The 22,958-nt window shown below is 53.5% G+C and overlaps 1 protein-coding gene across 1 annotated transcript in view; it reads right to left on the bottom strand.

The window, feature by feature from the left end:
- Window positions 1-22,958, bottom strand: part of LOC309802853 (coiled-coil domain-containing protein 33-like) — a gene marked incomplete at both ends in the record, with an annotated part of 72,309 nt that overhangs the window by 23,342 nt on the left and 26,009 nt on the right. The window contains 4 exon segments of the mRNA XM_082618740.1: window positions 2,588-2,704; window positions 4,311-4,367; window positions 4,371-4,420; window positions 8,416-8,549. Of these exon segments, the coding sequence (XP_082474866.1) occupies window positions 2,588-2,704; window positions 4,311-4,367; window positions 4,371-4,420; window positions 8,416-8,549 (358 nt within the window).

Here is a 22,958-nt window from a genome sequence, read left to right as displayed (position 1 = left end):
TGATACCTCTGCCTAGACTCCCCACCTCCACCCCCACCAACTCAGTGGCTGGCTCCTTCTCTTCTTTTAGAGCTTAAATATCACCACCTCGGAGAGGCCTTGCGTGACCACTTTTACTAAGGAAGCCCACCCCCACTCTCTCAGCCCCTGGATTGCCTCTTCATAGCATCAGCATCACTTGTGTTATTCTGATTTCTTTCTTGTTTATTTTCTGTCCATTTGACTAGAACCCTGGCTTTGCAGGGGCAGGGACCATATCTATCTTATTCACTGCTGTATACCCAGCTTTTAGCAAAAGTATCTGACAGAGAGTAGCTCAATATGTGCTTGTGGGATAAATGAGTGACCTTAATGAAGGAGAAAAGGGGAGAACAGGCACGAGAGAGGTTGACTGTGCTTATGAGTGTGAGAAAGAGAGAACAAGGGTCCTGGGAGGGTGAGGAACAGGAAACAGGCAGTGGCCTCAAGGAGGCGCTGGGGTTGAGCTGGTCTTGGAGGATGGGTGGTGATACTGATTACACGGTGCTGATGGGAAGAAAAGCAGGAAGAGGAAGGGAATCTGGACTTGGCTAAGGGGCCATGTCTCAGGAACACCTCAGGATGGGAAGAGGTCCCTGCCAGGTTGGACCATACCTTCCCTGGTCCTTCTAGCTCTGCCTTCAATGGGAGGAGAGAGGCTGGGAGTAGGGGCTTGTTCTGGATCTTTTCCTTTTTCTCCTCCCCCTACTCCCTTAGCACCCTCTCCTAAGCCCCTCTGCCAGGACCCATCTCAGCTGGTTGTCAGCTCACTCCACACAGGTGTGGGCTGATAAGGGCTTGAAATAATGATGAGAACTTTTCAGGTCTCACTGGGGCCTCTGGAGACTGAATCCCTTTACCAAATTCAAAGGACTGAATCTCTGATGTTGGCATTTCAGACTTTGGATGGGGATGAGGTCTGGGCCTGAGGGATTTCACTGGAACCTGTTAGACTCTCTATTGCTCACAGGGACTCCAACAGGCATAAGGGCTGAGAGGTGGGTCTGAGGTGTGTGTGTGGGGTGCTAATTTACAACTGTTCTGTGATGAATGGTCAGATGTGAATGAGACAGCTGCCCAAGCAATTTCTTCTTCCAATGTGCTCCCTGGTCTGCCATCAGGAGCAGACAAGGAGGATATCTGTGCTGGGGCAGGGGAGTGGGCAGGGTGTTGGAGGGCAAAGGGGCCCAGACTCTGTGGGACAAGTCAGAGGGCTGGGGTGGGGTTGAGGCAGATCCACAGGGAGGAGCCCTGCAGGCCAATGTTCAGCCTGGATCTCAGAGGTGTGGTCCCCTCTCTGTGAGGCATGGCCTGGGTCAGCAAGGCCAAGCTGTTGTCACTCTTCCTTGTTCTGTGTGTGTGTGTGAGAGAGAGAGACAGAGAGACAGAGACAGAGAGACAGACAGACAGAGAGACACAGAGAGAGACAGAGACAGAGACAGAGACAGAGACAGAGAGAGAGAGGGAGAAGGCTGCTGGCTGTCCTCAGGAAAGACCATGATCAAAAGGCAGGGGGAGATGGGAGCAGAGGGTGCCTGCAGGTCTGACAAATGCTGGCATCCAAGGATGGCTGAGGGGAAGCAGAGATGTGGGTCAGGAGCTCTGGGCTCCTATACCAGACTCTCCTTGGGTCTCAGTGTCCCCAGCTGTGAAATGGGGCTAGTGTCCTGCCGGGCTTACAGTGATATGGGGCAGATCAGATCAGCCCCACTAGGGCAGGGGAAGCCCAGAGCTTAAGCCCCCTTGGCTCCCACCCTGATCATACTCAGGTCATGACTGGATTTGAATCTGTCATCCTGGGCAGTGTGAAGGCTGAGGGAAAAGGAGAGAGGCTAGGTCCCAGGACCACATCTTCCTGGAGCATCTCCAGTCCTCCTGGGGCTACTGAAAGACCTAGGGATAGAAGGTAATGGGGGGTGGAGAGCATGTATGGAAGCTAGGCTTAAGCTGGGCCCAGCCCCGGCCTGGTTAATGGAAGAGGCTCCAAAAATAGTCGTTGAATGAATGAATGAAGACCTAATTGGAAGACCAGCCAAACAGAAACAGGACTCAAGAAAGAGTGGAGAGGCCCCTAAAATTTTCATTTAGGGGATGTAGATCCTAGGTCAGGAGTCACTACTCCAGAAGGGAGCGAATAAGAGAGAAAACACCAGAAAATGTGGGCCAAGGTAGGGGTGCTTTACTTCCCCACATGAGAGTCAGGGAGACATAGACTTTAGGAGCCTCCTGTCCTCCCTATGGCACTCCCTGCAGGGTGTGTGAAGAGCACAGCAAGGGAAGGCAAGGTTAGGGCAGGGTCATATGCCTGGAAAGTGCTGGAAAAGATTAGGCAACATCATCATCATCTTTATCTCCATCATCCCTGCCATCCCAGGGCAGGTTCTATACCAACTACTTTAGGTTATTTTTGAAGAACCCAGTTGCTTTTTTCTTTCTTGATTTCTTCCCCAGACACCCCTGTCCCACACCATCAGACCAGCCAGAGGTGGCCAAGGGCAGAGCCTGGGGCCTGCTCAAAGGTTGGCCCCTTCCCACCCCATCCCACCCCTGAGGGTCCCGGTCCCAGCACCTCCAGAGCTGTGTGGTTGTGGCCCATGTAGTGGGGGATGAAGCTGCCCTTCCGAACGACTGTTGCATAAAGTTGGGTCTTGGCGGTGGCTTCATCGGCTTTCCCAGACTCAGTGGGCTGGGGACAGGGTGGGGGAAGAAGACACACAAGGAGGAGAGTGACTAAGGGCCAGACCTTGGCCATAAATCCAGCCCTCTACAGACAATCACTTGGCATTGCTCCACTGGGGCTCCAAGCTGATAATTAAAGTTCATGGTCCCTGCGAGCCCTTCCAAGGAGATCAATATAATAAATCTTCCCTTTTCTATTTGAATATTTCATCACCCTCACAACGATCACTGCCTGCCTGCTCTCTTTGTAAAGATGTGATAACAAGGTCTGGGTTGTAAGTGCACAGAGAGCCAAGAAGTCTGGATGATGCTCCCAGAATTACAGCTGAAGTGCTGAGTCTGCCAGGTGAGTCACTAACCTCTCTGGGTCTTTGCTTCCTCATCCTGAGGCCCTGGGCTTGGGGTTCTCCTTAGAGTCTAGGGAAGGAAAAGACCCCTGGGGCCATGGTTGAAGAGTTGCTTGGAAAGAAAGTCAGTGCCAGGGCCTGGGGGAGGGAGGGAGGAGGGGAACTAATCTGAACTGAGCACTTACTATGTGCCAGGTCCCTTGCTAGGTGCTTTACGCCCATCATTGCACTTGACCCTCCAAATGGCCATGCTAAGAGGGATATTATCTCAATTTTGCTGATGAGGAATTGAGGCCTGGGGTTTTTGGATATACAGTTAGCAAGCGGCAGACCTGGCTTAGGAACCCAGGCTAACTTCACATTGTTCTTTACTCTAAACAACCATAGTGGTCTGGAATGCACATGGAGAGAGGGAAAAGTGATGCTTCTGCCCATCTCTTGCCAGTGCCTGGCACACAGTAGGTGCTTAATAAAGTACTTGAGCAATGAAAGAGTGAATTCTCCCTTCTATCAATCAGCACTGGGGAGAGGGGTTGGGCAGGAGGGCTGGCCTGGGAGGTTTAGGCCATGGACTAAGGGGCCCTGAAGCTCCCCACTCCAGGCTCATGCCCTATTGCCCACTAGAGGGGTGCATTCCAGGGAACACTTTATTTCCCACACACTCCAACTCTCCTGGGCCTTCTTCCTGTCAATGCAGTGTGAGGAGACAGCACAGAAAGAACTGGCTTGGGAGAAATGTGACCTAGGCTCACACGTGACTCTGCTGTTCACTTGCTTTGTAACCCAGGATGAGAGGATTCTGCTCTCTGGGTCCCAGTTCTATGTATGCAAAATGTGATTCACGTTGAGGATTAGAGTTGGTGTGTGTGGTATCCAGCCCAGAACCTGGAACTTAGTAGGTGCTCTGTAAACACTGTATGTCTTTGATTTTTAGGTACATTTCCACTCTTTAAACATGTATGAAATGAGAATACAGCTTTACTTGGTGTATTCATGTAATGTGGTAGATGTTCTATGCTTATTGGGCTGTTTTATGGAGATGAACTTGAAGAATTCCAAATTCTTATGGAAATCATTCCTGTCTATCTTCCAGTAGCTATTTTTCCTGAGCCCCACATGGGCCAAGAATTGTCATACTTCCAGGTGGGCATGGGATGCCCAGGGTTGCTCTGAAGGAATAGCTAGGGACATCAAGGTGGTTCCCACCCGCTCTCCCCCTACTTGTCCCAGGCCTAGATGGGCTCAGAGCCCAGGGATCCGACTCACTTTCACCAGCTCAAAGTGGTAGGGGTGGAAGACACGCAAGTACTTGATGGGGATTTGCTAGGACAACAGCTCCTCTTTCTTTTTATTGTCCACCACCTTGAGGATCACATCTGGAGAGAGAAAAGATGAACACAGGGTCATGGCAGGGCTTAGCTGACCTCTGTCCCTCCCAGTGAGGTGAGACAATGAGAGGTGAACAAGGGAGCAGGGCCCACACTGAAGAACCAACATGCATGCACATGTGTGGAACACACAGATGCACACAACTTCACAAGCACTGTTTGAGCCCCTGCACAGGGCAAGGCTCCTTGCTAGGTGCTGTTAGGACTGAAAGATGTAATTCTCTCCTGTTCCAGAAACTCCCAGCCCAGAGATGAACACACACAGAACTGACCCCAGTCCCCTTAGCAACAGACACATGTGCAGACACAGAGACACACACATAAGCAGGAATAGGACCCCTTCCCAGGAATAAGGCCCCCTTCCTCTGGTCACAGACACTCTTGCTAACTCCTCAGGCAGGAAGGGGAGGGCTTATCTCCCATATGCTGTAGAGGGGGAAACTGAGGCTCAGTAAGGAAAAGTGATTTGCTCAAGGAATCTTTCAATGCAAATATCAATAAAAGTTTACTCCAAGTAAATAAAAACTGGTCTAAACACTAAGAATGATGCACCACTTAGGAAACTCCTTCCAAAGAGACTACGTTTTGCCATCAAGTGCATGAACTTCGGGATGAACCCTGAGGAAAATACCAACGACCTGGAAATAATCATGGTGGTCCTACTTAGAGAGCACTTACTGATTGCCAGGCATGGGGAAGGGCACGCCTGAGCCATTATTCCAACAAATTCCCGGAGTCCCTCAAGTAGGAATCACCATTTCTGTTTTCTAAATGTGGACACTGGAGCTCAGAGAGGTTATATAACTTGATCAACATCACACAGCTAGCAAATGGCTGATGTGAGAGGCTGGATTTAGTGACCTTGGAGTCATCTTCCCACTCTGGAAGTCTATGATATAAGGAAGAACAGGAGATGGGGAAGGAGGGAATGAAGAGGTGGATGGAGGAGGGAGGGAGATAAAAGACAGATCTATAGAAGAATGGGAAAGGGAGGAGCAGGGTGGATGGGCGTACCCGAGGGAAACTCTTGGGTAGCTCCTTGCCCTCTGCCTCACTTCTTGAGACAAGGACGTTTCAGCACCAGGGACAGCTGCCACTCTGCTGCTGGGTCACTTGGAGCTGGGTGGGTCATTTGGATGAGGGGGTGGAGGAGGAAGTTGACAGCTTTGCTGATTACTCTTCCTTTCTTCTTCCTCCCCACAGCTACCCGGGATGCACAGAGAGGGAAAGACACTTGCCAAAGTCCCTCAAGGGCAGGCCATATGGGATTCATGTTCAAAGGAAAGGGGAAAATGGTCACCAAAAGGACTTGAGGCTGTCTTGAAGAAACTAGAGTAAGGGGCTTCCCTGGTGGTCCAGTGGTTAAGACTCTGCACTTCCACTGCAGGGGGCGCAGGTTTGATCCCTCGTCGGGGAAATAAGATCTATACGCCGCGTGGCCAAAAAATAATAAAATAAAATAAAATAGAAATATGAGCAAAGTAAGTGATATATTAAAAAAAAAAAAAAGGCAGAGTAAGGCAAGAGGTGTGAAGTCAGCAGACCTGGTTTCGAGTACTAACACACCAACTTGCTTTGTGACCTGTAGCCAGTCATTTAACCTCTCTGAGCTTCATGTTCCTGCTCTGCAAAATGTTAATACTTTAAAGAAGAAAAACTCTGTCCCTCTCCTAATAATTGCTGTAGGGAGGGGAATATGATTTCCAACCTATAAAATTCTAAGCAAATGCTCCTCCTAGCTGTCACCATTTTCCTGCTCATTAACCATCTGTAATGCTCCATACGCTTACCCAGCCCTGAGCAGATTGAAAAAACTCAGCTGGGGGATTCCAGTGCTCCTAGCCAAAGCTACAACAGTAGCTGTAGAGGCTGAAGCCTCTCATGGCCACTATGCATGGGTCCTGAGTCCCCAAATACAGTTGGAATTTGCTGAGGCCGAACAAGGGGTGAGTGCCCTGCATTTTTCCCCCTGCCCCCCAGTCTCTGCAGCTCTGTGTGGGCAGCCACACAGATGAGCTGTAATTGGAGGGAATGGACAGCCATTCCTCCCTGTTCCTGTCTCCATGCTACAAACACGCTTCATCAGTTTCTCCTCTGGGCACTGTGCCCCTCTCACCTCCTACAGCTCCCTTTGTGCGGCCAACAAGCCATTTCTGCTGCCAGCCTGCTTTAGCCCTGACACAGCGTCTGCAGCTCCCCTTTGCTTTTCATTAACACATCCTCGAGCTACCTCCTGCTTTTCCCCCACCTCTTGGTCTGGACCCCATCTCCCCCACCCTCCACCGCAGATATCACCACAGCAACCGGTTCCAACCAGGTTCTAACAAGCATCCAGCTACTTCAATCTGCAAAGAGCCTCCTGCCAATATTCTCTGCTTGCCCATGAGGCCTCCCCACTCTCCTGTCCTTCCTGCAGTGAGTCCTGCTTCCCTCTCTGCTACACAGATGGGCCCCAAGGCCACTGACTCATCACGCCCTTTCCTGTAATCACCCCAGATGTGTAGAGCCCAGGACAGGATCACAGCCCTGGTCCACTCACCACAACCCCTAACTTCCTGTCAGCCACATAGATGTATACACACACACAAACTACACACACTTAGGTACCAACAGGTACACATCAGCTCCCAGGTAAATCTAGGTACACACATAACACATTGTTAAAGCCAGACATGTGAATGCACACACACATACAAGACACACAGACATGCATGCCTGTAGGCATAGTCACAAGCACATACTCACACACTCACACAATGTTCACACATGCACATGAACCAGCATGCAGGCATTCACACACAGGCACACACGAGCATTTGCATGAGATCCTAGGTCAATTTCTCCTCCTTTTCCACATTTTCTCGACAGCTCCACCTATCCCTTTACAGGCAGAAGAAAATCCTTGGGCTTGACCTAGAACTAGCTTCTTCTCCTTTTACTGATGCTCCTCTTCACCCCTTTTCTCCCTCCTTTCCACCGTCTTTAACAGCTGGCTTTCTGCTCTTTGTGAGGTAGACAGGGAGCTCTAAGTCCCTGGCAAGATTTTCAAGGGCAGAGGTAAAGCATGTCATCTGAGGTGTGTCACTTGCAAGACGGGAGCCTGAGGCTCTTCTGACTAGATACAACCAGAGACATCACGGGCACCTGCGAGTCTATGCTGACAGTGCCTGATGCCGGTACCCACAGCTGTCCTGTCATCAGCCAGCCAATATCCCTGTGTGCCCGGCTTGAGTTCTTACTTGAGAGTGGAAATCAGGTGGGCCCCCAGTGTGGAAAACACAAGTGTGCACACATACGTGTGTACACTGGTACCTTAAATTGCCTGCAGTGTCAGAATTTGCCAAAACACAGGGACTGGAAAGCCTTCTGGGGGTGGAGGAGTGAGAACTATTAAGCAGTTTCTATGACAGCAACCCCCGACTTTGGAAGCACAGACACACTACTGTCTGACAGTGGGCAGTGCCCGGGGAGGACTAAGCAGGATATGAAGCCATTCTAGGGAAGCAGCTAGACCTCAGGAGATATTCTGAGAGCATGGGATGCTGATCCTAGGTTCCCCCACTTACTGATTACTTGAGTTGAGGCTGTGATATAAGTTCCCTGAACCTCAGTGTTCTCATCTAAGCAATGGGAGCAGCATTGCTCCTCTTGGGAGGGGTGATCCAATGAGCAATGCATGGGGATGTGCCAGGAAGCTATAATGTGCCATTTCAGTGGGAGATGGTGGTAATAACAACCATGAAAATAATAACAATGGTCGTAAAATAGATAAGCTTTCATTGTCTGGAAAATTCATTTATGTGGAACAACTCATTTTTCGAGCAGGCTGGGGAGATGAGGCGTGACAGCATTATGATTTTTTTCCTTTAAAGTGCTTTTAACTGAGCCCAAGGAGACGTGCAGGTGGCTTCCAGCTGATTGAGAGGGAGGCTGGTTCTGCCCTGCACCCCTCCTAAGCCCCACCTGCCCCCTCACCGCCTCACCTTCATGCCCCACATCCTCAGCTTGGATCTCCACTTTGACCGTGTCCCCCCAGATGGGGGCTTTGCTGGGCTCCGAGGGCACAGATGTGACTGCCTTGGAACTCTGGTTCTTCGCTTCCTCAGATGTGGTTTTCCTGGGGAGGGGTGGGGCAGGCTGAGTCAGAGGGAGGGTGCCCTGCCTGCTGCTCCCCTCCTCTCAGACTCCACCGTCCATAAATCTGAGCAAAGAGTGGATGGGGCATGAAGTGCTCCCTCTCAGGCAGAGACCCTCATGTCATCCCAGGCCCAGGGAATGCCAGGCCTCTCTCCTTGGCTGCCCTGCCTGCCCCGGTGACCAAGTCTCCAGAGGATGAGAGTGGGGGTGGAAGAGGAGGTAGACACCTAGCCTGTCTGACTTCCCGCCCCCTGTCAGGTCAGGGCTTCCCAGCAGGCGCCTGAGTGCACAGACTCCCCATCCTGATCCTCTTCTCGAAGTTCTGTTTGGTGGGAGGAGACCTCTGGGCAGGGAAGCTGTGCAGTGCCCACCCGGCTGATCTCTCCTTTAACTTTCATCTCCCCAAGCTTCTGGCCCAGCTACCTGGCTCAGAACCTTTTCAATGGGGTACACAGGTGCCACTGTCTTCTGCAGCAGCCTTCTGCGGCCCTGTGTGCAGGGCCCCGGGCAGGGCACTTGGAGCTGGGCACGGGGCAGGGCAGGGTCTGGTGAGGCGTTTCAGGCCTGCAAGCCCTCAAGGTCCTGCAGGGTCAGGCTGTCCCAGGTGAGGTGGGAGCTTGGGCCTTCTGCATCCCAGCATATCCCACAGGTATCTGGGATGTGTCCCTGAGATCCTGAGCCACCAAGCAGTTCAGGGAGAGAGTTAATGTTTCTTCTGTTGAGGGAGGAGGTTATTACATCAGGGCTGTAAGCGGTGCTGCTACATTAACTGAAGCAGTCGTGGGTGAGGACTCATCTCAGAGAACCTTGGCGGGGGAGCCACGCCACACACTCGTCCGGGAGAAGCAATGTGCACAAATGGTACCCCAGGGGGGGAAGCAGAATTGGCGTCCATACCAGCCCTTGGCCCCCACCCCCAGATGCCCCTAAAGAGAGTGTGGGGCAGGCGAATCGGCCCAGAAGCTCAGAGCCAATGTGCCCCATGTGTTAGCAGCCCCCGCCTTGCTCCTTCCCAGCCCAGCCTGTTCCTCTCTTCCAGGAAGCCCTCCGGGACCCCCTGGCCCTCACTGCTCCCTCTCTCCTCTTGACTTGAGTGACACAATGGCCTGGATCTTTCCTTCTAATCATTACAGCCCTACTCCTGTGGACACCCATTCTTGTGGGAGTCCTGTATCCAAGCTCCAGGGGTCAACTAAGGATTCCCCTCTGCTTCAACTGAGAGGCAGTATGACATGGTGATGAGGACGACGGGGTCCCTGGAGTTAGACCACTTGGGTTCCAAATCCCAACTCTAACTCTTAAGTAGCTGTGTGACTTTGGGCGAGGTTCATAACCTTGCTGTGCTTTACTTCCTTCATCTGTGAAATGGGGACGGTAGCGCAGGGTTGTTGTGGGCATGAAATGAATTAATATGTGTGAACCACCTGAGACGTTGTTAGATACCATGAGAGTGTTAATAATAATAATAGTATTAGTAGTAATAATAATCATCATTTTAATTTTGCCTCAGGTCTGGTGTCTCCCTATCTTGATCCCCAACTCTTGGTCTGCAACTGGAGGTCTCTGGCTGCTGTGACCAAGGTAAGTCACAGCAAAGAATACACAGAAAGAGTACCGGCTTTGGAGTCACACTGACTGGTTTCCAGCCCACAGTTCTGTTCTGGCCAGGTCCCCTCCTCTCTCTGAGCCTCAGTTTCCTCTTCTGTAAGTAGTACGTCCCTCCGAGGGTTGGTTATAAGGACTGGGGAGAAAGCATGTTAAACTCTGGCACACAGAAGGCCCCCATTCATGTTATTCCCTCACTTGTGATACAAAACAACCTGGGTGTGTCCAAAGCCACCTGACTGAGGGCAGCGTGAAGGGGAGAGGGAGGCACTGCGGGAGGGCTGAGGTGAGAAGGGATGTATTGCCCAGAGAGCCAGAGCGATGGAGCCGGCCAGACTCGGTGCCCACCCAGACACAGCCATCACCTCCCCACGCCTGCAAAGTGGGTCCCTCTGGCCCAGGGCTGTGCGGGAGGCTGCCAGGCTGGAGAGAACAAGGCAGTGAGACTGGCGGGTGGTGGAGCCCAGCCTGCCGATGCTCCTCAGGCCCCTTCCTCCCGGCTCCATGACCTCTGCTAACTGAGGGGTGTGACCTGGATCCCTCCACCTGCCACTCTGTTCTGGTTCCCCCTCTGCCCTGGTTCCCCCTCTGCCAGCCACCCCCAAGGTCAGAGACCTCAGAGCTCTCAGCAGCCTCCCACCAGCCCCCATTCCACCTGCTCTGTTCATTCTCCACGCCTCCCTTCCTCTGGGAAGCAGGAACTGGGCTTCACAGGGGACAGAGGGCAGAGAGCAGCGGAACGGCAGAAACATTAAGCGGAGACTCTTGCAATGATGCATGTGAGGAAGATGTCAGACCTTCTACACCCTAACAGCAAGCTTGCTCCTGCAGGGCACGTGGTATTTGCATCCCTGGGGGCTTCCCGGTGCAAGGAGAGGACAGAATGGGGGGTGAGCGATGGACTTACGTCGCAGCAGTGCAGTGACGCAATTCAGGTTGGAGCCCATGACCCCAACTTGCCAGCCTGTCTTCCACGCTCCTGATGTCTTCAGCCCCTTGTCCCCTCCCCTGGGCATCTGGCAGGAGGAATTCTAGGAGGAAAGAGATGGGGAAGGGCAGTGGACAAGGCTAAGGGACCCTGCTGGTGCTGACTTTGCTCAGGCATAGAAAGAGTTAAGCAAGCACTTCCCTCAACACGCACCACAGAGGTCTGACAGGGCTAGGTGAGCAGAGAAGAAATAACTCTGGAGGGGTGGGGCCCCAGGGGAAAGAGGGAGGCTTTTAGCAGGTGGAGGGAGGCTGTCAGAGTAATGGCTTTTCCTGGCACAGCTGACTCCTCTGGGCCTTGATGCTATTCTAGAAACAAGAGCTAGAGGGGCCTCTGATTCCTCACAGAATTGGAGAAGGGGAGCAGCTCACACCCTGCTCTCAGCCCCCATTCTGTGCCCTCTGCTGGCACAAGAGAAGCTGAGTTCTAGGGTCCCCCAGGCCTCTGATGGAGCTCGGGTCTCCCAGTGCAGTCTCAGAGGCCAGGGGGCCTCTCTGGGACCTGCCTCCACACAGCCGCCTGCAAGCCTGAGATCCTCCCTCCCTGTCCCTAAAGCCCTGGCCTGGCTCCAGCAGGGGCCCGGGAGGAGCTGCCAGGTGCTGCCAGCTGTCCTGAGGCTCAGACTTCCAGCCATGGGAGCAGGGCAGACACCCCAGGATGGAACCGGGGTTGGGCTCAGAGGCACAGTGCGGTAGTCCTGGGTCCAAAGGTGCAGGAAATGCAACCCCCGCTTCAACCTAGCCCACCCCTCAGGGCCCTGGAGGGGTGTGCGTATGTTTGACAAACTCCAGCCAGGCCCAAGCACAGCTGTGAGTGGGAGGGGAGAAGGACTTGGCTTTCCTTCTGTGAGGTCAGAACTAAGGGGAACGTGTCTGGTTTCCGGGGGCTGCAGCTGTGAGTGGAGGTGAGCACTGGAAACGCACAGGATGTTGATGGAGAAAGAGGGCAAGCTCCTGAGGTACTCCCCACCCTCCACTGTCCTCTGAATGCCCCCTAGGGCACACACCTCACGAGTGGAACCTGTGTGCCACTGTCCCTGTGTCCAGGAAGTCTCCCCTCACTCCTCTCTTTCCCCTCCCCCATTACAAGCACATATGTGCATGCATGGATGTGTGTGGACATACACACACATACACATGCACAGGATGCCCCAGAGAGGTTTGTGTGCCACACTGTACCCGATCTCTGTACACAATCCCCAGTCTACCAGCCCTCAAGCTGCCTCCACGGTCTCTAAGCCCACCTCCTGCTCTGCCTGTCCTCTTGGTCTTCCACATTCCTCAAAGCATCAGAGCACGAACAACTGTCAAGGTCTGGCCTCCTCCTGGGCAGGGCTTTGGAAGGATGCAGGCCACCTGTCTTGTCCTGAATGCCCATCCCAGGGCAGCCCCTAGGAGATCATGGAAAAGGGGAGCACCCCAATTTGGGTCTGTTCTGGCTGCTGGGGTCCTGGCTGGGAAGGCCCCTGAATCCTGAAAGACCAGAGGGATATTCCCAGAAACCCTGGGGAAAGAGGTGGCTGGGTAGATGGAGAACGATATGACAGAGGGCAGAACCTTTAGGTGGATGGGTGGCAGAACAAGAGGTCTTGTGACCTTTTGACCTGTCCTCCACAGCCCTGCTGCTCTCTCCCAGGGAAACTTAGAGGGAGGTGGGGGAACAGGTTCAGATTAAGATTCCTGCAGGCCTAGCACAGGGAGATCAGCTCGGTGCTTTGTGACCACCTAGAGGGTTGGGATAGGGAGGGTGGGAGGGAGGGAGATGCAAGAGGGAAGAGATATGGGGATATATGTATATGTATAGCTGATTCACTTTGTTAACCAGCAGAAACTAACACACCATTGTAAAGCAATTATATTCCCATAAAGACGTTAAAAAAAAAAAAAAAAAAGATTCCTGTGGGCCAGATGCTGGTGTGTCATGATTGGGCCTTATCCTGTCCTGAGAAGGCAGGGCAATTCTGTTCTACCTGGACCCTCCATGCAGGTCTCTGAGCCATGAAGGCCAGCCTCCCTCATCCTCCTGAAGTCTAAGAGGCATCCAGACTTCCAGGTCACAGGTCTACCTCTATCCCTGGAAGGCACAGAAAAACCCCATGACCTCCTCCTCCCCCAGAGGCCCAGCCTTGTGCAACAGGGACAAGATGGGAGAGTTGGCCTCTGCAGAGATGGTCGTCTGAATGGGCTGATCAAAGGCTGGATTCTTGTGTTGCTGACCCTGCCTGGGCTGGACCAGGGAAGGAATGTTTCCTGGAGGAAGCAGGGTTTGAATAGATGGAAAGGAGGACCTTCCCAATCGGAGGATAGAGCCTGAGGCTCAGAGGGGCCATGAGCTCATGGGCAGCTCTGGGGAGGGGCTGGCTGGCCCATCTAGGGTCGGTGGGTTGGGAGCATGGGTTGGAGTAGTCAGAGAGGAAAGCAAGGCTTGTGGTCCTCCCTTACCTCATTCCCCCTCCAGCCCCTTCTCTCCACACTCAAATGCGTCATCCTCTGAGGCCAGAGAGGCAGGAGGGAAAACCCCTGGCCGTCACAAGGCCAGAGGATAGCTGGGCATAGCTGGGCAAGAAGATGCAGCCTGAGGCTCCATGAAGGAGGAGCTGAGATCTGAGGCAGGGAGTGTCTGGTCTGAAGCTCCCTTCTCTCGCCTCTCCCACTTCACCAGACAACAGCCCATCCATGGCACCCCCCACTCCATGATTGCCTCTCCCCAGCCCCCAGTGCATCTGGTCCTTGTGGGTTTTGAGCTCTTGGGAGGCTGCCACTTAAAGGCATGAGCGGGGCTGCTATTCTCAGCAAAGTGATGGGCTCTCATCCTAGGTTTCATTTATTAATTGGACTCTAATGAACCATCGCTAATTGTTGATGGTGCTACACCACTACAGGCGGGCCTCAATTTAGAGAATTGAGGTGTAACGGGGGTGTAAACCGGAGGCCAGCCATCTCGCAACCACGTGGGCGTGGCTCCTCCCCTGCACTTTCCTTCAGAGAGCGGGGACTGCTCTAGAAATCAGAAATGGCACATTCCAAGGAACTCTGAGATGAGCACTCTGGCAAAGGGAAAAATCTTTCTGTAAAACCCAGAACGCTCCCCACATCTCTACCCACACATCATCTGAAATAGTCCTGCTGTTCTCAGGGGAGCCCCTTCTGGTCAACAGGCACCCCTCCGCATGGCATCTCAGAAAGGCAGCAGGTCAAGGATAATCTTTCCATATGGTCCAGGGGAAAACCAGAGCCCAGAGAGCTTTGTGACTGGTCCAAAGTCAGACTCAAGCCCCAGTCTGTCAGGCACTGTCACATCCTTTATCCTCTCCAGAGGAGAATTTCCTTGTTTTCCAGAGAGCCCTTTTTTTCTCTGTTGAGGCAGGAGATGGTACGGGGCCAAGAAGGGCCCCTGCCTGTGCCATCTGCCAGCCTTCGGAATATCTAGCTGTGGCCTATCCTGTGGTCTAGCTTGGTGGGGGGACCTGGGAGCCATCTTCTTAGGCGGAGGAGAGAGGGTCCAGCTGTCAGTCAACACCATAGCCTTAGGGGATGGAATGACAGTCCCCCTGACAAGGGGCAGCCCTGGGTGGGACAACCCCGTGAGATCCACCATGACTTGGAATTCTTCTTGATAGGTCACTCTGAACATCCCCTCCTCTGAGTATCCCCTTTCTCATGGATGCAGCTTTAGAGCAGGAGGAATGTGGGCAGACATACAAGTGAACTTCCCAACCTCAGAAGAATGACTTGAGACGCAGAGCCCTACCTCCTGCCCCCTTCCAAGAGACAGCCTCCCTGAGGGGTCCTGGTACCCAAGTTCTGGGGCCTGGAAACTGCTCAGCTGCCTTCTGCCTTGGGAGACTGTGGGCATAGGACAAGTGAGTAGTGTCTACCACCACTGCCCTCCTCCCACTGGACTGTGAACTCCTGGAGGACAGGGATTTGCCTTGTCACTGCTGTAGCTGTTCCCAGCTCCCAGGCTGGGCACAGTGGGACCCAGCAAGTGTTTGTTGAGTGAAGGGAGGGGTGACAGACCCTTGGAAAACCACGTGGAGACAGAGGTAGTCCCTCCTCTCCAGCTCTGTTAGGCCAGCCCCCAGTCCAGACTGCTGGGACCCTGCTTTAAACGGTGGCAGCTCATCAGTACTGCTCTGGAAGCAGCTCTTGGGCTGGGAGGAAGGTTCAGATTCCAAATTCTAGTCCAAACGCATGTCCTCAAAAGGAGGGAAGCAGAGCCCAGCTGTGGGGACTGGGGTCCCTTGAGATTCTGGGGCCTTGGGGCCTTGAGACCCTTGGTCCAGCCTGGGTCCTGGCCTCTCTCTCCCTGCCTGGGGCCCTGTGGCTGGATCCTGGGTCTGGTCCTCCTGGCCACACTGACCATCCTGATTGCCCGCAGCTGTAGTCATGGTCTGGGCCCCCCAGGCCCTGCTTTTGAACATCCACAGAATACCTCAGCATGTACACAGCACTCCCCACAGGCCCTGGGGCTGCCTGGGAAGTCAGAAAATGAGAGACGGGGGAGGAAGAGGGGCTGATGGGGGACCACCACCTCCCCTCACTCAGGGCGAGCCACACCTCTATCTCTACCTTTGTGGGAGCAGGGAAGGAGGAGGCCATAGCCTGCCCTCCCCAGAGAGAAAACCACTCAGCCTTCAGAGCATTCCCGGGCCAGACAGACTGGATTAGTGCTCAGGCTCATGGGTTGTGGGTCTGAGTCCTGGCTGTACTGCCTACTGACTGTGCAGGCTCATCCTTTAAAAATCTCTGAGCTCAGCTCCTCCCTATAATCGCTCTCTGTAACACACAGGTTTCTGGATGGACGAGAAGGCCAGTGTGGGGAAGGCTGAGTCTGGGGTGGAGTGTACACTCAACGGTGGGTCCAGGGGCTGGAGCTTAGGAGAAAGGCCTGAGTTGGATCTAGACATTCTGGAGCCTTCAGAATAGGGGTTGGGGTGGGTAGCCTGGGGTGAGGGAGATCTCCCAGGAGAGTCGAGATGCAGGGGAGAGTCGAGGACTGAGCGGGAACATGGGCATTCACAGGGTACAGGGAGAAAGGACCCCACAGAGGAGTGGGCAGAGAGAGAAGGGGGAATCAGGATGGGAGTGTCCTGGAAGCAAAGAAAGAAGGGGCTTCAAGAAGGGGGATGCCTCTCAGACTCGTATAAATGCTGAGCAGCCGTGGGGAAGTATCTGGCCTCTGGGAGAGGAGGACAGTCGGTGAAGCTGGCTGTGGAGGTTGAGTCTGAGCAGGCTGAGGATTCAGGTTGGGAAGACAAGGAGGTGAGACTCAGATCCAGCTGAGCAGAGGTGTTTGTTCTGCCAGTAAAAAGTGGTTGATTTGGGCTTCCCAGGTGGCGCAGTGGTTGAGAGTCCGCCTGCCGATGCAGGGGACACGGGTTCGTGCCCCAGTCTGGGAAGATCCCACATGCTGTGGAGCAGCTGGGCCTGTGAGCCATGGCCGCTGAGCCTGTGCGTCTGGAGCCTGTGCTCCGCAATGGGAGAGACCACAACAGTGAGAGGCCCGCGTACTGCAAAAAAAAAAGTGGTTGATTTCACATAACAATCTGGATTTCTGGCTTCTTTTGAAAAATTGAGAGCACCGACCACCCAAGCCTGCATTCCTCCCTCCTTGGCAGAAATCAGTGGGGGTGCCTGGGGGCTGCTCTCAATGAGCCAGTGCCCTCAAGTTTGCCAGTGGATTCAGCTCTCTACTGCATCATACACCCGGCTGACTTCAGTGTTTATTTACTGGCTTGGGCCTTGAAGGCACTGACCGTGCCATCCCTGGCCATTCTTTCTGGTGGAATCTCACTGTGTGTGTAGGGATGGGAACAGACAGATATGGGGAGAGCACAAGGGCTGAAGGAGCTGAATTGGAACCCGAACCCTGGCTCCCTGGCCAGTGGCCTCCCTCCCTCTTCGATAGATGCTAGACCACAGGGCATGTGACCCTGAAGCCCGTAGGCACCAGGCAAGGGCAGAGCGAAGCCAGACCGAGCCTGGAGGGGGCACCAAGCCTCCTGGCTGTTCATGGTGTCCTGGGAGGGAGGAGGAACCCCGTCAGCAGCAGCTTTGTCCATGCTCAGAAATAAGCAGACCAGACAGCCTATGTCTAATGCAATGAGGACAGCAGGAAGGCCCCCACTGGCTTGCCTCATTTCCTGAAATCTCCCCACTAATACTTGCTTCTTTTGGAAAGCATTGTCCTTTTGGGCTGCTCCTCCAGGATTCCAGCAGTCCTGGGGGAGAGCTCAGGCTTTGGGGGTTTGAATAAATGTTTCGGCATGAGAAGACCTCAGGGGCCCTTGGCAGAGGTGATGGGGGAACATCTGGAAAGAACCCTGTGGCTTCAGTCTGGCTGGGGGTCTCGGGCCAGCCTCCTTTTAAGCACTGATGACAGCTGTGTTTATAGCCCTGGGACATGGGGATGTTCTCACTGAACAAAAATTCTGAGGCTCTGAGCCTCAAGGGACTGACGTCATTTGGAACAGGTGCAGGTAAGTCAGGCCACGCCGTAAGCAGGAGGCCCTGCATGGAAGATAAGACCCAGGATTCTCCGGGCCTTCTCTACCACGTGACTTCTCCCACAGGCATCCTGCTGGGAAGGAAGGAGGCTTGGCCTCTGCCAGAGCAAGTGGCCGGTTGTCAGATGGGGACAGTCATCTTCATCTGCTCCACTCCCACTGGCCAGCCATGTGATCTTCGTCAAGTCCCTTCACTGCCCTGGGCCTTGGCCTCCTTGGCTATCACGTGGGGCTACTGCTACCTGCCTCCCAGGGCTGCTTTATTAGAGCCAGAGTGCCTGGAGACCCAAGCTCTGAGTGAGGTCAGTGTGGGACTCACCAGCAAACGGGAGCTGCTTTTTACTCCTGGTGCTGTCCCGTGACCACTGTCACTGTGAGTGTTATTGTTATTTTTGCGAGTCCAGCCCTCTGGCTGCTGAGACGATCTCCCAGGTCACCTGTGGTTCATACTGGACCTCCACCTACTTCGCCCAAATTCCTGCCCTCTGGGGCCCTTGGCCAAGGCCCACAGCCAAACAAGGGAAAGTGTGAGGTCCCAGGAGGGGTCTTCAGACTGGTCACTGGATCTTCTCTGCAAGTCTGGGTTAGGACCCTGATGCCAACATCCCCTTCCAAGGGCAACAGCTATGTGAAGATCGAGGTAGAGAGTGAGGTGGAAAGAGCTTTTGGATTTTGGAATCCTGGATCCTGGATTGGGTACCCACTAGTTCTGTGACTTTGGGCAAGTCACAAGAATGCTCTGAGCCTTAGTCACCGCATGTATAAAATGAGGACAACGTTACCTAGTTCATGGGACGGAGTGATGATTAAATGATATCACACACACACACACACACACACACACACACACATACACACACACACCCCCCTAGCACATTTGACAGGTATCTGGTAGACACTTGAAAAATATAACCTCTTTAACCTTCCTTTCTTACTAGGACCTCTGACAAAACTGCCCTACTTTCAATATCTTCCTCAGTTAGTCACCAGGGTCAGGCTCAGTCTGGGGCCAGGGTCAGGGCTTTCAGTCTTATCCAAGAAAGGAAGCAGCCCTTCCCCTCCCAGTACTTGCTCTGTCCCTGCTCATTAGCTCTGGGCAGCAGACAGTCAGAGAAGCAGCTGCCAACTGGCAGCCCAGCCATCCAGCCTTTGGCCAAGGGTCAGAACCCCACAGGCCGCCTCCTGGCTGGCCCCTTCTCCACACTCTGCCTGCTGGGGTACTCCCCACCTGTCAGGGCCACTGCCTTCCTGATCCCTGCTGTGCTCTGACAGACAGGTCTCTCTGTGCCAAGCTGGGAGGTAGGTGCTGGGCACTTCTCAGGCCCCAGAGCCTTGAGCCAGGCCCAGACCACTCGGGGGAGACCCTGGGCCTGGCCACTGACCCAGCAGACCTGGGTGTGGAATCTGTTGGGCAATACAACTGGGGCTCTTGTTGCCTCTAAGGAAGTGAGTCCGTTTCCCAGGCCAGAGCACAAACCAGCCCGGCAAGCCTGTGACAGCGTGGAGGCCAAGCCTTATATCCTGGCCATGGGAAGGCCAAGACTCAGAGAGGGGCAGCGACTCCCCCGAGGTCACACAGGGAATCAGGGGCTGTGGGCCAGACTCTGGGTTTTCCTGATTCCATTCTGGCTTCTCTCCACTGACCTGTGGTTTCTTCTGCTAGGTCTCACGTGCCCACTGTGACTCTTACTAAGGATATCCCCTCTCCCTGTGTGATACTTTAGACCTGTCAGCATCTCCCAGATGGTGGTCTGGCTCCACCATCTCTTCAGCCCATTGGGACAGGTTCCCAGGTGAGGTATTCAGCATCGAAAGGTAAAGTAACTTTCCTAAAGTCACAGAGCACGCTTGAAACATGACCAGATTCATTCATTCATTCAACAATTATTAATTGAGAACTTCCAATGTTTCAGAGACTGTGTTGAAAGTAGGGATAGGAAGGAAACAGACCTGGTGGTTGCTCGTGGAACTAGTGGGGCACAATGGGATGAGGCACTGATGAAGAATAAGCCAAGAATCACATCAAAGCACATAAAACATGTGAAACTGCAGCTGCAACACTGGAGAAGTACACAGTCCCATGGAGGCTTGTAACGGGGGAGGATTTGGCCTGATCTGGGAGGTCGGGAGGGCTTCCTTGAGGAGGTGACAACTGAGCTGAGATCCAAAGAGGGGAGGGGAAGAGAGAATGTTCTGGGGGAGGGAGAGTGCAAAGGCCTGGGGTGGGAGGGAAGAGGGTCTGCTCAGAGCATTGAGAGATGTTTGTCCATTGGGTGTGGCTGGAGCAGAGAGAGGGAGGTGGGGTCATGCTGCTGGGGAGCTGGAGGGGCTGACAAAGACCCAACCATACTGGACCTAGAATCCTCTTTACCCTGAGAGCAATGTGAAGGGTTCAAAGAATGGGTTCCTCTGGTACTATGGCACCACAGCATCGAATGGTAACCTGCCTTTGAAGGGGGTTTGAAGAGGGGCAATATTAGATGTACCAAGAGCAGAACAGTGCAGTAACCTAAGCTGGTGGAGCTGGCAGAGAGAAGTGGATAAATTCAAGATCGGAGAGGAACTGACACGACTTGGCAATGGATTGGATGGGGGCAAAAGAATGTGATTACTGATGCCAGGATGCAGATGAGCTCACACGAAGAGAGAGTATAGAGAAATAAGAGAGACCTAGGGTTGAAACCTGGGACAGGCCAACATTTAATTCCAGGTAGAAGTGTTGAAGAGGTACACATAGAAGAATATAAGAGTAGGGCATCTTGGAAGCCAAGAAAAGCAAGGGCCGCCAACACAATCAGTGGCCACGAGGGGTTAATGCCACTGAGAGACCGCGAAAGATGAGATACCCATTGGAAGGAGAGCTAGGCATCATGATCTCTGGTGACTTCAGAGACAGCTATTTCAGTGGAGAAGTGGGGTCAGGTTGGAAGCAAGTCAATGGCTTAGCTGGAAAGAGGCAGAACCAACCAGAAGATGAGCCAAGTGGACCTGTTGGTCTGTCATAGTCGCCACTGGAGGACACACCCTATTACTAGATTGGCTCAAGGCTAGAGCCTGCATGGTGGAGGGAAGTGGCTACACCCCAAACTAGGGAGGCCCCATCTTGGACCTGAACCCTATTCTGCTCCTCACTAATGGATTGAGTAAGTGGCTTTGGGGCACTCTCAGGTCTGTGCTTCAACCCTCCCCCACCTTTGGGGCCCCACAATGGGCCTGCCTGCTGAGGATGCAACACCCCAGAGAGGAGGAGGGAATTAGGCAGAGACAAGAACCTCCAGGACCCCATTCCCAGTCTGAGGTGAGACAAATGGGATGGAAGAAAGTAGGAAACTAAGCCAGGAGACCGAGCTGAGGGCACCAAAACACAGGCAACAAAAAGATGAGAAAAAAATGCTTTGAAAGACTATAAAAATTATATATATATATTCAATATATATTATGTAATATGGTTTAATAGTATTTAATATATATATAGTATATAATATATATTTTGAGCATTGAAATATTCATTGTGAGAAAAATGAAAACTTTGGTGGATTTGCTTATGCCTATTATATGCTTTGTTACTGTGTATTTGGAATCAGACATGGTGGAGGGGTGGATATCATATCCTTTCCAGGGGTTAGGGCTTCTGAGGGTCTCGGTCCTCCCTCTGGGGTTCCTGCCTCGGGCTGGGGGCTCGCACTGAAAGCCCTTTTCAGGTCCTGACAGCTGGGCCTTCTTTCTCAGAAGCCCTCCCTTCTGCTTTCATTTGCATCTCATTAGCACCTCCTCGGCTGGTGGCAGCTCAGCCGCCCGGAGCCCTGGAACGCAGGCTGCAGGCTCGCCTAAGCCCTGCTCCCTGCCCCCTCTCTGGGTGGAGATGGGTGCAGGGATGCCCTCCCCCGCCCCACCAACCCCTCCACACCCCTCACCCAGGCTCCGCGGCTTGGCTCCCGCTGCGCGTTCCCATGGCAACCGGGTGATGGCGCAGGTCGCGGTGGCTCTGTCGAGAAGCCATGGGCCGCCCAATTCCCCGCCCCACCGCCCAAGCTGGATTGGTGATAGGCGGGGCCTCAATCTCCCGAGATGATCGGCGATAATTGGTTTATGGAAATAGCTGAGGGGAGAAGGCGAGCTCCCTGCCAAGCCTGCTCTCAGCCACCTGTCCTTCTTCACCACGGAAATGGAGTTGGGGGAGGGGAGGGCCGAGGAGCTGAGCAGGGGAAATGGGGCTTTCGAGACAAGCGTTTCACCTGTTGGGCTCCAGCACCTCATCTATCCCACTTTCACTGTGTGTGTGTGTTGGGGAGGGGTTGTTGTCATAGTAACCTGGGGTGTTTACCTCAGTGCTCCTTGACCCCTAAGTGTGCTCAGGCCTATACCGGGCATATTGTTGGGGAAATGGAGAGGGAGACATGGGATCTGTCCCTGGGAGCCCCAGTTTAGGGGACAGAGGAGCAGCACATAACTTCATTTATATAAAGTACGTCAGACCAGTGTTGCCACTGCTGTCCGTCTCCAAAGGAGAGAGAGCTCAACTTGGACGGGCGCCTGGAGGAGGAGGCTCACAAACAAGGCTTTGACAGTGGATTTTGGCAGATGTTGGCGTAGGCACTCCCCAAAAGAAAATGTGGGCAAAGCCTGTAGGCAGGCACTGAATGCTGCTGGTATTGGTAGAGGAAGGGAGGGGTAGGTAGCTTGGTGGGGAGGCCCCAGTGGCTCCCAGTGTCTACAGAAGGGGCTAAGGGATGGCAGGCTCATGGGAGGGGATTACTGCACAGGGCTTTACAATCAAGACTGAGTAGATGTCCAACATCCATATAGAAGCTTGGCTGGATGGAGAGTCCGTCACCCCAATACCCTTCCAGGAGAAGTGAGGCCCATGAAGTGGCAAGTGGACATGGCATGGCAGGCCTCACTGGGATACCGGGCTGTGAGAAGTGTGTACCCTGACTCCGGCTGGTTGGAGGGGAGCATGCATTAAATGATCAGAAGGAACTAGGGAGGCACCTGTAATAGAAATGACCGGAGAAGTGGTGGGGGCCAAGGAGGAGGACGGTCTTGAGGATCCTACCCCAGGACTGGGCATGGTAAGACGGGGCACTCAGAGCTGGGAGAGCAGCCCTTAGGCCTTCTCTTTCCTTTGACCATCACCTCCCACTGAGTCCAGCCCAGGCCTCTGCATCCAGGGGCCCTGCCCCACTGAGGTCGATTTGTGGCCAAACACTGTTCAGCTGGTTGTGGGATCACAGAGTGGCTCTTCCCTCCTTCCCCAGCCCTTTGGGTGCTCATATCCCAAATATCCA

Source organism: Mesoplodon mirus (assembly GCF_964341445.2).
Source record: "Mesoplodon mirus genome assembly, chromosome: 4".
Taxonomy (NCBI): domain Eukaryota; kingdom Metazoa; phylum Chordata; class Mammalia; order Artiodactyla; family Ziphiidae; genus Mesoplodon; species Mesoplodon mirus.
Note: the sequence above shows the minus strand (reverse complement) of the source record. Positions and strands in the feature narration are given on the sequence as shown.